Here is a 14,721-nt window from a genome sequence, read left to right as displayed (position 1 = left end):
TGCATTGTATGTCCTTGAGTCCTCATGCAATCCCTTCGAATGAACAGCTTTTTTTCTAAGCTGGGATCCCCATTCAGATATTTATAAATTGCTATCATGTCCCCCCTCAGACGTCTCTTCTCCAGGGAGAATAAATCGAGCGATTGCAGACGCTCTTCATAGTTAAGGTCCTCCAATCCCCTAGTGAGTAGCTCCGATGTGGGTAACAATAAGGAGGAGAAGGAAGGAGACTATAGCGTAATCCAGTACTAGTAATTGTTCAGGTTTATTAAAAATTCTACTTACATTCCATAAATCAAATACAGGCAGTCATCATAAAAATCGCAGCGTCCCGCGGAAATGGAGTGAGCCGGCGTCAAGGGGGCATGACAAGCGTGGTAACCTTAGTTCATTCACAAAAGTAAATGATTAGTCAGCACTATAGAGTTGTGTTATATATCTGCCAGCACAGTGTATGTTTGCTGTCAGCTGTCAGCTGGCAGCTCTGTCATACAGCCTTGCTGCACTGGCAGATCTTTTACTTTTTATGAATGAACTGTCAGAGCTTTGTGATAGATCTGCTGGTGCAGTGTATGTTTCTTAGGAGCTGGAAGTTGCTAGCATACTTTTAGGCTCCATGCACACTAGCTTATTTTTCTTTTCCAAACAATTGTATTGCAAACCAAAAAAATTGACAAATTAGTTCAACAATGAGATGGTTACATCAAATATAGCATAAGGGTGAACTCCCAACAGAGGGACACAAAAAGAATGTTACATAATTTCCTAATGCTTTATGTCATACTGACTGAAGTCCTAAGTCCTTGATGAAGAAAACTTGATACTCCAGACTGTGATGGATGGTGAATTAAAACCTAGACACCAAAACGTATTAATGGAGGACACAAGGCAGTTCAACTGGTAGAAAGTGGATATTTATGAAAAATAAGCAATACTAGCTTTTTTTAAGCTCCTACCAGCTACTTTGAGCGTTTTCTTTCTGCCCCTAGAAGCAAATAGTGTTATCCTATGTCTCCATACACATTATTGTAGACTAAAAGTGTTTCTCAAGCTTCAGCTGATAGGAGCAGAATAAAAATGCTTTTTTATGTGTTTTTGGGAGCAATTTGTCAGCAGAAAAAAGCTGACAGCTCCTAGAAGCTCATAAATGCTGTTAACCGCTGCTAAACACCAGTTTCCAGCATTTTTGTTTCTTAATCAGCACCCCGCTGGCATCCTTAACAAGCAGTGTATAGCTGGTTTTTAAGGAGCGGGTCGGCAAACTGGCCACTGCGTCCTTAACAACAGATGACTCATCAGCTGTCAGTGGGGTTCCCCTCTGACAGCTGAATGTAAACAAAACAATTGCCAGCAATAAAAATTGTCACTGGTTGGCACAGTCACCGGGTGGCCCCACCCCTTAGTTTATTTAGCGACCGGAGGCTCCAGAGCTGTCATTTGGCAGGAGTCTTTATCGGATGCAGACCTTTTTTTTGGGGGGGGGGGTAGGCGGCTGTGTTCATTGTGATTGATGATGGGTCTACGCTGGGGTACATTGTTTTTCTTTTATTATTTATTGTAATTAAAGGACCTGTCAAAAGCTGTGTATATGTGTGTTTTTATGTACTTTTTGAAAATTTTTTGGTAAATAAGTACCCCATAAATACCCCATAGTCATTCACATGGGGGGCAGGATCTGGGGGACACCTTGTTAAAGGGATCTTCCAGATTTGAAAAAGCCACCACCCCCCCCCCCCCCGCACTACCACAACCACTGGCCCAGGGTTGTGGGGAAGAGCCCCTTGTCCTCATCAACATGGGGACAAAGTGCTTTGGGGAGGGAGGGGGAACCCCCCCTACCCCAAAGCTCCCCCCATGTTAAAGGCATGTGGCCTGGTATGGTTCTGGAGTGGGGAGCAATTGTTCATCCGCCCCTTTTCCTGACCTGCGGGGCTGCATGCTTGGATAAGGTTCTGGTAAAGATTTTGGGGGTACCCCCATGCAATTTTTTTTTGAAATGTTGGTGTGAGGTTCCCCTTACAATCTGTACCAGATCCAAAAGGGCCTGGTATGGATTTGGGGAGACCCCCCCCCCCTCCCCACACACTGTTTTTTTTCCAGAATTTTTCTTGGTGGCAATCATTTTGTTTACATTCAGATATCAGCAGGGAACCCCGTTGACAGCTAATGAGTCATCCATTGTTAAAGACACGAAAGTCACTCCTTAACAACCAGCTATTCACTGGTTGTTAAGGACACCGGCAGCCACCTGCTTCTTAGCAAAAACGCTCCTCAACACTTTTAAAATCGCTCCTAAACACTGCAAAAACGCTAGCAAAAAACGCTAAGTATTAGCATATTTTTATCCAGCATTTTTTTTAGGGGTTTTTGAGCGTCTAGTGTTCATTGATTCTAATGAATGACAGGGCTGATTGTTCATTCATAATAGTAAAGGATCAGTAAGTGATTTGAGCTGCCAGCTTATTATAAACATCTACTGTACCAACAGATAGATCACATAGCCCTGCAGCAATGACTGATCTTATACTATTATGAACAGTCACCGCTGTTGGGATGTGTGATCTGTCAGTGCCATGTTTACTAGAAGCTGGCAGCTCTATCACACAGCCCTGCAGCACTAACTGGTACATAGTTGCATAGGAGGTAAGGTTGGATAAAGACCATAGTCCATCCAGTTCAACCTGTGTTGGTCAATTGATGTTGATGCATCATAGTAAAAGATCACTCAGCTTAGAGAATGGGTGGGCTTAGACTCAGCGCTGTGCTGTAGCTTCCCCCATTGGAAAGCTGATAAATTGGGTTTTAGGCTGGGGTGGAGCTAGAGCACAGCAGTGATTTCCTAACTCACTTCAACAGTCTTACCGTGAAGATGTGCTATGTGCACTGTGTCGCTTGTTGGATCCAGCAAAGAATTACTGCGATCAAAAACGAAGGGATTTCCAGTCACTACTTACCAACCAGCCAGCAACCAGCCAAATTAACCTGTCTAACAGTATGCGTTAAAAACAGGGGTTTCGTTGCACACATTTGCAAATACATGCGTAAGCTGCAGGCCGCGCCAAGGCACCCTGATATCTGCAGTCCCTAACTCTACCTTTAAAGAGTCTCCACAATGGGAGCACATGCATTCTGATGAGATAGATGGAGGACAGGTGACTGGAGGGAGCCCACCCCTCCTTAAAGGCGCAGGGTCACACTGAACACCCAGCACATAGCACAATGGCAGCAAAGGTGTCAGTGCGTTGCCTGACCAATATAAACGTTATACGATATTGTAAAAAGTGGCCACCTCCTCCACCTATAACTGGTCTTGGTAGTAAGGAGCACTGGAGCACTGGAAGGGCAAACGCAGATCAAAAATGAAGGGATTTCCAGTCACTACTTACCAAAGAATTACTGCAACTACATGCAAAAAATGTCCCACGTTTTTTTTTTTTTCTAAACACATAATAAGTCCCATAAGTTTACTTTTCCTGCTCAACAAGACAAAACAATTTTTCAAAACATACCAAGGTTTTTCTTAGAATCTGAATATTTCACAGTTAGCTCTTCCTACGTCTTTTGAGCATTTGCTTATCAATAATTTCCCTCAATAAAATTTCTTACATTCCAAAGTGCAAGCTTGCGTTAATTGCTTTGATGATAATTTGGAGTCCACAACTACAGCTCAGCATATTCCACTTAAGTATTCCAACCCTCTGTGTGCGAACTTGGACTCAGGATTGACCTTTACATAAACAAAAGTGCTCTTTGTTTTTCAATCATCCATGTCCATGACGACATCAATTATTGCAATCCATGTGGAACAGGAGATATTTTTATTCCTGTTTCTTATATGATCTGTTCCCTGAGCTTACAAGCACAACGTACAAGGAACCTTATATTGTGTAATAAATATTGTGAAACTGATATTCTATCAATATTGCCAAATATCCAATTGATAGAATATTTAACTGAGACAGAAACAGAAGAGTTCCAAACAAGTCGCACCTTTCCCCATATTACCGCACATGCTGATACAGTTAAATCCAGCTTAAAGTGGAACCCTTGGCAAAAAATTTTGTTTTAACAGCTCAATTTTCAGCTCAATCATCTGTGGGCACAAGGAGAAAACATGCAAAAAGTAAACCTCAAGCTAGGCTTTAAAATCAACAAAAAAGGATTTAGATAGGCAGATTAGGTATAGAGTTACTTGAAATGTATGGTTATAGTAGCAATGACTATAGGTCTGCAAGTTATCTCCAACCTTAACAGCTTTACAATGGCTGAGCTTTGATAGAAGGATCTATCAACTGGGTTGTACTTTCTTTGACAGTCACTATTATTTTCCAGAGATAAGCTTTTGCAAGTGATACTTTGAGTGTTTCCCTTCCTCCCTGCATTATCTGATAAAATGCATTTTCAGCCAATCTGGACATGGATGTTTATGGCGTTTTTGTACTTCCATAAACCATCCAATGCTTTGCAGTACTCTTCCTCTCCCAATCTGAGTATTGCTGTCCAGAGGTTTACGGGAAGCTAATAAAATAGACAGATTCAGGTAGTTATACTAGCTGTATTTAAAAACGACATTTAGATATTGTTTAAGGAATAAATAACCAGATCAAATGATAATTAAAAAATAAATGAAAATGAGAATAGATGGAGGGTTAGATGTTTATTAAATAAAAACAAACACTAGCAAACTGACAATGAAATAAAACTGTGAAAGTTAAATCAAAAACGACTTTCACGTAAATTTATAATAATACCAATTCATGCTACGTACTCACTGAAAATGCGCAATTGTTAAGTCTATTGAATCAGTGCCCAGAAAAACAGCGACGATGTCACACCTGTGTGATTATGTACAGGGTGAATACTGTCTGTGTGACTAAGTACCCATTCTTTGGAAGACTTACACAAGTCACATAGCTAAGTTGGCATCACCTGGCACACACCCACTTTCCTTTTTCTTTTTTTGATGATAAACATTCCTTTTCAACGTTACCTAAGTCTCAAAGGCTTATCATGCAATTTGGAGTACAGAGGTTTATTGTGACACTGATTAGCTTCCTCAGTTTTGGAAAGTATAGCAGATCAGGTTATACATTGATGGCAAGGTAAGGGGCGGTGAGCCTCTGTGGGCTGGGTTTATCATTAACCCCACATCCAAGTCATACACCTGAGAGAGCAAAAAATTGGCACATGAGAGCAGTGTTCCCTGGACTGAAGCAGAGAAGATGGATGTCACACCAACTAGTACCTCTGCTCCCTCTGCTGACACCATTCCAATTAATAACCCAGCAGACATCTCCGTGATTGTCATTTATTTTGTAGTGGTACTGGCTGTAGGAATATGGGTAAGTGCTGTAAAGCTTGGGGATTGATACTCATAATCTGTATAGGTATTGATACAATGCATAAAATAGATATACTGTACGTTATATCCACTGCAATTAAGCCTTTACATACTCATGCCTTAACCATATCAGGTCATTTATGACTGATTGGCAGTTGAGGAACTATAAGCATCAACAGATGCTGTTATTCTCTGAATGGTTTTGCAGTTCTGGACTATCCATGGACTCAATACTGTGGGTTCAACTTGCTTTGTAAAAAGTTCCTGCAGAACTGACTTTTATTTAAATTAAAAAGAAAAGTACAGTAGCCTATAACAACAAGCACATATATTTGACTGCTCTTGCTAGTCTTAACAAGGAAAGTCTTAGCTAATGAAATGTAAAGTTGAAATGCTTTGGGCATTTAGGAATACAGATGCACTACCCTTTGCTACTAATAAATAAATGAATAAATATGGAAATATTAGGCTCAATTCACTAAGCTATAACAAATGTGCTTTTTCAATTATATCCATTATTTACAGCGATGTAACTCTTACTATAGCTCTCATTGGCTCTCTTAGCTTAAATAATGAATGTTATGTCAAAAAATGATTATCATAGCTTATTGAATCAGGCTATATTTCATTATTTTTAAACCAAAATGTATTGATTTGTATTGTGCAATGTGCATCTTGTCAATTTACCTTTTTCATGTAAAAGGAACAGTATATGCATAACAAAATTATTTTTTCTCTGATATAAAATGCCTTTTGAATTCACCATGGAAGATATCTTGACTGTTCACATCTTATGTATGGTTAAACGTTCCAAATAAAGGCCATCTTTCTGGCTAAATAAAAAAATAGAATCAGTATAAAGTGCAGCGCAATAATATTAATATGAGAATAGTCCAAAATGTCCCAAAGAGTCCCTGAAGTGCATGAAGAGATGGACACCCAAGTCCATCCACCGCATGAAGAGATGGACACCCAAGTCCATCCACCGCATGAAGAGATGGACACCCAAGTCCATCCACCGGTGGGGTATATACCGCGCTCACCTTAGAAAAACAGATAAGCGCCTGACCAGGGAAATATATCCAGATAACCGGGCATCAACAGGACGGCTCTCCACACAGGATCCAGGCAGCCACATCTAATACCGGGGGACCTCCTCACAAATTTTAGACATTGGCCATTCACCAGTATACCATATAAGAAAGGGGCAGAATCTAAGTGCTCTCTGTTTAATAAAACTTTATTAAAATACAAAAAATTGCACACTCACATAAGGATGAAACCAATATCAGCATAAAAAAAGCCTTTCAGATGGCGTTAGCGGTGCCGCTCCACATACCGCAGCTTCAGGCATCAAGGCAGAGTGAGAATGGCAGCAGGTAACAGGCAGCTCCACCTCCCGTACGTGTATCGTCCAATCGGACTTTTAGCAAGCTTTTCAACTTTCCCAAAGTTGTTTGAAGTACCTTATCCATTCTGGTAAACAATACTGGAAGACAATGGGAAGGGCAGTTTATGTAGTAATTCAAGTCAGTGATTTGGGATGCAGTGATGGATGGAGAGGGCACATCCAGGTTGTGAATGTCCAGCAAATGTGTGTGAAGAAAAGTAGGACCAAATGTAAAAGGTCCTTCATAGAAACAATAACAAATCACTGTGCCTGGAAGTCAAAAGGCAGGCAGCTGTAACATTCAGGATTATATTAGGACCAGGGTTCCCTGTTAAGAGACAGGGAATCCAAATGTGCAGTATGGGATCCAATAAACAATGAATGACACATCTGATTTATAACCCTGGCAAATGTTGTGAAGAGATTTGTAAATCGATTCATTGATTTATATGCCCCCATGAAAAGTATTTTCCAGGAAAACACAGAGATATAATAATATATTTGGGCAAATGAGAAGCTAGGTGGTTAACATACAAAAACCTGTTTGTATATTACAGGCTATGGTAAGGACAAGCCGTGGCACTGTAGGAGGATTCTTCCTGGCTGGACGCAGCATGGTGTGGTGGCCAGTAAGTATTTTAATGTGTAAACAAATATAGTTACATAGTTTGTGAGGTTGAAAAAAGACATCAGTCCATCCAGTCCAACCTATGATGTGTATTTGTGTTTGCTGTTAACCGTACATTGTATACCCCTGTATGTTGTGGTCTTTAAGGTGCTCATCTAATAGTTTTTTGAAACTATCGATGCTCCCTGCTGATACTACTGCTTGTGGAAGTGAGTTCCACATCCTTACTGCTCTGACAGTAAAGAACCCCTTACATATTTTAAGGTTAAACCATTTTTCCTCTAGTTTTAGTGAGTGGCCACGTGTCTATATTTTATTCCCTTTCTCTGAAAAGTTTGTTCCTTATGCTAAGGTCATCACCAGTACAATATTTGTACATTGATATCATATCCCCTCTCAAGCGTCTCTTCTCCAGAGAGAATAAGTTCAGTGCTTGTAGTCTTTCCTCATGTCCTTCATTCCCCTAATTATTTTTGTTGCCCTTCTCTGGACTCTCTCCAGTTCCAGCACATCCTTCCTGAGGACCGGTGCCCAGAACTGGACGGAATACTCCAGATGTGGCCAGACCAGAGTCTTGTAGAGTGGGAGAATAATTTCTTTATATCTGGAGTGAATCCCATTTTTTATACATGCCAGTATTTTGTTGGCTTTGCTTGCAGCAGCTTGGCATTGCATGCCACTGCCAAGCCTGTTGTCCACTAGTACCCCCAGGTCCTTTTCCATCTTAGATTCACCCAGAGGTCCCCCCCCCCTAGTGAGTAGCTTGCTTTCGTGTTTCTGATGCCCAAGTGCATTACTTTGTATTTTTCAACATTAAACGTCATCTGCCATGTAGTTGCCCACCCCATTATTTTGTTCAGGTCTGCTTGTATGGATAGCCATAGTGGCCCTTGCAATATGTGCTGGCAAGGCAGATAAGTGTATAAGTTTAGTTTCTACTTAGGAAAGTATGATAATGTGTAGTATCACAGCTATGAATGAATCTAAATGTATCAATGCATATGTTGTAGGGCAGCAGAGCTCTGAGATGCCTTGATGTCAACACACAGGGCACCAACAGTAACCTGAGTAGTACCTAGTAGCAGCATTGCATCTTACCTTCCTAAAGATCCTGAAAACCAATCCCATAATATTGCCTACGCTCGATAACACATTATAACACCTTGCCTAAAAGGGGTTATAATGCAATAGCACAGTATCATTGTATTTTATAGCAGAGCTCTAGTCTGCCTGCCAGTTTTCTCCAAAAAGCACCCCTGTGATTCTCTTTATTTGCACAATATAAACAGGATACTGTTACAAGTATATTTCTTCTTTTTACTTACAAATATGACATTTGTCACAGGATTCTGGCAGACAGGCAGCGGTAATTATTAGTGTGGGCATCTGAAGCCCGCTCCTACTTGCTTCCTGGATACCGTACAGCTGGCTACCCAGCATGCACAGTCCAATCTCGTGCCTGCGCAGTAAGGACACAGCGCAGCTCACTGGGTTGTTTACAAGTTGCCATAACAATGTTGGCGTCGACGGAAGTTCCTGCCCCCTTGTTATGGCAACCTGTCAATCAAGACAGAACCTTGAAGGAAGTCAAGTGCGGTTCAAAGACTCCTGGGATAGATGACGCAGTTAACCCAGGAGTCCTAGCGAATCACCTAATGACAAAATCGCCTAGGCGGCCGGGGCAAGAAGTGCAGACTACATAAAGAAAAATAAGGTGTTTCGAAAAAAAGGAATAAATAATTGCTATTACAGACTGTTCTACAGGTGGGCATTGTGTTGCAAGGAAATTGAAGAAATGGGTGGAACTCCGCTTTAAACATTTTAGATAAATGAATGGACTGTCTTAACACAATGTATATAGGCTAAAGCTGCTAAATGATTTCTACTTGAAACATATTACACCATCTCACTTATACTGTAGCTTGGAATGTCAGGAATGAAGGGTGTTTTGTGCTCATATCTGCTTTAATGGATACATGAAGGGAGAAGGTAAAAAACTGATATGGCATTTAAAGACCCACTCCACCCAAAACTATATTTTGGTTTTAAATGGTAACTAGTCAGGGGAATCATCCCATTTCTAATATTGTATGATTTCAATTGCTAGACTCATTAGTGCATTCTACAATAATGAAAATCCATGAGGGAAGGTACTCATCATTTGACCTAGCAAACAGTATACAGTATACACAGTCTTATATTTACAATTGCTTTGGAGTAGAAAAGTCTACCTCCTGAAAGCATGCCGCAGAGGACCCTTGTTCCCTGGGTAGAAGCCGTGGTCTCTTTGCAGAGGTCCAACACACCCCCTGTTGAGTCAGAGCTTTAGCTTAGAAATCGGCAAAGCGTAAGTTCCCCGCTGATTGGAGAGCTCTAGCTCTGTAGACCTATGCAGAGAGACCACTGCTTTCATGTAGAGCATAAGGGCTCTGGCAGAGGCAGGCTTTTCTAGTTAGGCTACGGTTGTTTTCTAAAGAAAATTAACTGTAAGACTTGGAACACCTTTTATTTTGAAGCACTTGAATTGTATTAAGTTAATTTAAACTGAAAGCTAATTTCAGTTTTAAAGGACAACTTAAAGTGTTACTAAACCCACAACTGTAAAATCTGTCTGTAGATGCAAATAGAATGCTTGTTATACTCACTGTGTAACTTAAATGATTAATCCTCTGCATTGTGTAAAAAGGCTGTGTGATCCTGTATGCACAGATCCTCCCCCTCCTGCGCTGTCACTCTGGACAAGTCCAGATAAGCACAGTAAGTGTAGTTCAGCTGCACATGCTTAGTTTGGTCTCTATTGCTCAGAGACCACTTCCTGGTTTTAGCTGAGCTATTTAGGTCACATGGTATTACCATCACACATGTGGGCGTGTATAGAGATCCTAAATGAAAGCCTGGTCCCTCCCTCCTTCCCCATGCCCAGTAACTAAAAAATAACACAGTGGGTGGGATGTAACATCTTGATTGATGGATATTTTTTTTTCTTGGGAGGGTACATGTGATCAGCACAGGGCCAATCAGCACTGTCCGGACATGTTCAGACAGAGAATTAAGGCTCTTGATGTACAATAGTGGGAGAAATGAAAACTCCTCCTACAAACTATCAGCACTACTGATACAAGTCCCTAGATTGCTCTAATTGCTATATACAGGTGATGAGAAAGGGTATTTATCAGTTTATATTTACTAAAATAATTGCATTTCTATGTTCTGTGTACTGTGGGAGACTGTGGAAGACCAGATATAGTGAACGTATTAAGGCAACTCTAAGGGGTTGATTTACTAAAGGCAAATAGGCTGTTCACTTTGCAAGGGAAGTTGCACTTTGCAAAGGAATTATCCCCAGAACTTAGTGAATGTGGTGAATTCCGTTTTGAAAAGAATACCCAATCATGTGCAAGAAAAATAAAAAAAAATCAATTACAGCGGGAGCTCGTTGCTGGCGGCGCACATGCGTGCCCCAAACCCGGAAGTAGTGGGGCGGTTGGAAAGAGGTTAAAGTGGAGCTTTGCTCTCTCAATCAAAATTGACTTTTTTAATCCTGGCTATGGCTAGTAATAAGATAGGAAAGTATATCATATTTTTATTGTTTTAAACTTTTTTTTTTTTACGTTTCTTCTGCTACTTCCTGGTTTCCAGATCTAGGCAAATTATGTCATATATCTCAGGAGTCTAGCTCAGTAAAAATGTGATGTTTTTGAGCCAAAAAAATCGAAGTTTGGAAAACCTCTGCTGAATGGACAATAAAATGAAAGGTTAATGTGTTTCTCGCCAATTAAAAAATTGAGTTGTTGATACTGCTGGTATGTGACCCAGAAGCAAAAAACAAACAAGAAACTGCTTCATTTATGTCCATTGAGCGATTTATCTTTTGAAATTCGGTCATCACAGTACATGATGACAATATCGTTTGCTCTCACGATCATGTGTTTGTTTTTCGAAAACACGTTCAAGCTATTTTTCGACTGGTGTATAGCAAGCATAAGCTAAAGGCAGATGGATTCCTGGAAGTAAATGCTACATGAATCATCTGCCCTTACTCAAGATGGCCTTGGCCAGAAATGCTAGGGGGGTTTAAAGTGATTTCTCAGCAAAATAAAGCATGGAGACATGGATGGATGGATGGATGAGTTTGCTTTGAATATCAAAAATTAATTAACTTCTTGTCAAGTTTAACTGCTACATGGTAGCTGCTGTGTGCAGGATCATGTATATATAAGTGATCCTGAAATTCCGGGTAGGGGGCACAAATGTCCGCCGGCACCTGCCGATAATCCTGCAGAGATACAGAACAGCAGTCTGCTTATGTAAACAAGGCAGATTGCTGTTCTGACAGGAGGGAAGGCATGGATCCTGTGTCTCTACAAAGCAGAGACACAGGATCCATGCCTTCCCCTAGTAAAAGCACCTCGGACACAGTGCACAAACACTGGCTAGGCACACAGTTAACCCTTTGATTGCCCCTGATGTAAACCCCTTCCTAGCCAGTGTCATTAGTACAATGACAGTACATATGTTTTTTTAGCACTGATCACTGTATAAGTTTCATTGGTTCCCAAAAAAAGTGTCAAAAGTGTCAATTAGTGTCCAATTGTCTGCCGCAATATCACAGTCCCGGTATAAGTCGCTGATCGCCACCATTGCTAGTAAAGAAAAAATAAATACAAATTCCATAAATCTATCTCATAGCAATAACCTTTGCGCAAAGCAATCAATATACACTTATTGGGATTTGTTGTACCAAAAAATATGTAGAATACATACTGGCCTAAATTGATAAGGAAATTTTATTTTTTTACATTGTTTTGGATATGTTTTTGTAGCACAAAGGAAAAAAATGTTTGTTGGTCAAAACTGTTGGTCTTTTTTTATTTTGTTTATGACGCAAAAAAAAGAAAGAGGTGTTCAAATACCACCAAAAGAAAGCTCTATTTGTGGGGGAAATAAAGGACATTTAATTTGGGTACAGTGTCTCACAACTGCGCAAAAATAGCAATAAATAACTTGGTCATTAAGGAGGGCAAATCTTTTAGAGCTGAAGCGGTTAAATAACGTTTTTGATTTGTGGTGATCAGATGCAGCATAGTTCTACTTTAATGATGGGAGTCAGCAGAGATTGTTTTTATTCACTAGGCTCTGGAGAAAATTCCCTTAGGCTGCATTCACACTTGAGCGTAGCGTTTTTTACCGCGATTTTACCGCGATTTTTACCGCGATTTTTACCGCGATTTTACCGCGATTTTTTCAGGCGTTTTTCATTGACATCAATCAAAAACGCTGGTAATCAGCCCAAAAAGAAGCTCATGCACTTTTTTCAGCTACAGGCGTTTTTCAAAACGCTCAGATGTGAACAGGGGCCATTTAAATGAATGGAGTTTTACTTGTTGGGCGTTTTGGAAGTGTTTCTTTTGAGCGTTTTTGGAGCTGAAAACGCCCAGGTGTGAATGGAGCCTTACACAGTGCATTTTCCCTCGCAAAGTGAACAGCCCATGGCCTCTGAACTATGAATACAGCTTCTTTCTTTTTTTTTTTTTCTTTTTCCTGAATTGTCTTTTGTTTGTAGCCCATACACATATACTGTAAATGCTAAACCATAGTAAAGCTATCCTTGTTGAATTCTGCAGTCATTTCCTTTGGTGTACATAGGTTGATGCAGTTTGTGTAGTGTATTGAGGACCCATTTGAACAAGGTGAGGAGCTTGCTGTTAAACTTAAAGAATTTTCAACTTGCGAAATCCTTCCAAAAGAACAGACCCTGGCAGGATATAGACCTTTATACACTATTTTACCAAAAGTATTGGGACGCCTGCTTTTAGACACACATGAACTTTAATGGCATCCCAGTCTTAGTCCGTAGGGTTCAATATTGAGTTGGTCCACCCTTTGCAGCTATATCAGCTTCAACTCTTCTAGGAAGGCTGTCCACAAGGTTTAGGAGCATGTCTATGGGAATCACATTTCTACACCAAGCTGCACATAAAGTAAATAACATGCATATGGATGAACTGTATAAATCCAACAAAATATAAATATATATATATATATATATATATCCATAAACAACATATATATTCTGAAAATACAAAAGGTGAAGAGATATATCAAAGCCCCACAGTGTAATTAAAACAAACTTTCTGACAGCAAATAGTTCCTGGATGAGATCCTCTCAGTGCTCAGGGTCCCATAGAAAACTCCAATTAAAGTTCCCGTGAGTTTAATCAGATTACCTTAAAATATCCACCACCAATGTGAACAGCCACTCCCATCGGTTGGTCTCTTACCACAAATTGTGGCCCCCCATTCTCACGGAGTGGGCATAATCGCTTTGGGGTAACATTATCACCAATCCCCTCTGGATGGGTTGAGTAATGTCAGGGTATCCTCTTCCACACGAATCCCATGTGATCATACAAGAAAAGAGAAACCTCTACTCGTGTGATACCATTTAACACGAAGTTTATTTAAATAAAAGCTTCTCCCATTACACTTACAATAATCATAATAAAACAACTAATTGGTGTGAATTAGAGGGGAGTGGAGCACTCCTCTGGTCCTTACCACCTCCACGCTGGGTTTCAGACCTTGTACGCCATTCTCCACTCCTCCTATTGACCATCCGGTGTGCCGTTCAGCCACGCCCTGATGGGTTTCGTCACTTCCGACTTCGCCCTAGTGACAAAAAGTGACCAAAGGTGTTCTTTCGGGTTGAGGTCAGGACTCTTTGCAGGCCAGTCAATTTGTCCCACCCCTAACTTGCTTATCCATGTCTTTATAGACCTTGCTTTGTGCACTAGTCAAAATCGTTTGGTGGAGGGGGGATTATGGTGTGGGGCTGTTTTTCAGGGGTTGGGCTTGGCCCCTTAGTTCCAGTGAAGATAACCCTTAAGGCATCAGCATACCAAGACATTTTGGACAACTTCATGCTCCCAACTTTGTGGGAAAAGTTTGGGGATGGCCCCTTCCTGTTCCAACATGACTGCACGCCAGTGCACAAAGCAAGGTCTATTTAGGATTATTTAGCCAGACAGCTTATATTCACTATATAAATGAGGGAAAAGAAACTATTCAAAGGTAAAGGACATCATTAGCATCTACTCATTACATTGTGGTTATACCAGGAGAGTAATTGTATTGATGTGTTTCGCAGATAGCTTCTTTAGAATGCAGGGAAAACATGGTATTTTTTTTCGATATATTAAAGGTTGGAGTGCCTATGATTATTCACCAACTATTTTTGATCTGCTCTCAAAACCTCTTGCCTGTTTAGTTCTTTTAAAGTAACCTTAATCCCTTGGCGCCTGGCAGCATGCAAATATGCGGCCTATCGGCGGGTGGGCCTTGGTGCCAAGCAGCCGCATATTT

General features: G+C 40.6%; 1 protein-coding gene across 1 annotated transcript in view; it reads left to right on the top strand.

Moving 5' to 3' along the window:
- Positions 1-5,037: 5,037 nt before the first annotated feature.
- SLC5A1 (solute carrier family 5 member 1) overlaps positions 5,038-14,721 on the top strand; it is a 91,712-nt gene continuing 82,028 nt past the window's right edge. Inside the window, exons 1-2 of the mRNA XM_082254828.1 lie at positions 5,038-5,342; positions 7,289-7,360. Of these exons, the coding sequence (XP_082110954.1) occupies positions 5,223-5,342; positions 7,289-7,360 (192 nt within the window). The 5' untranslated portion in view covers positions 5,038-5,222. The remainder of the gene's footprint in view (positions 5,343-7,288; positions 7,361-14,721) is intronic.

This window comes from Pelophylax lessonae (genome assembly GCF_965119305.1).
Source record: "Pelophylax lessonae genome assembly, chromosome: 1".
In the NCBI taxonomy this organism is placed as follows: domain Eukaryota; kingdom Metazoa; phylum Chordata; class Amphibia; order Anura; family Ranidae; genus Pelophylax; species Pelophylax lessonae.
Note: the sequence above shows the minus strand (reverse complement) of the source record. Positions and strands in the feature narration are given on the sequence as shown.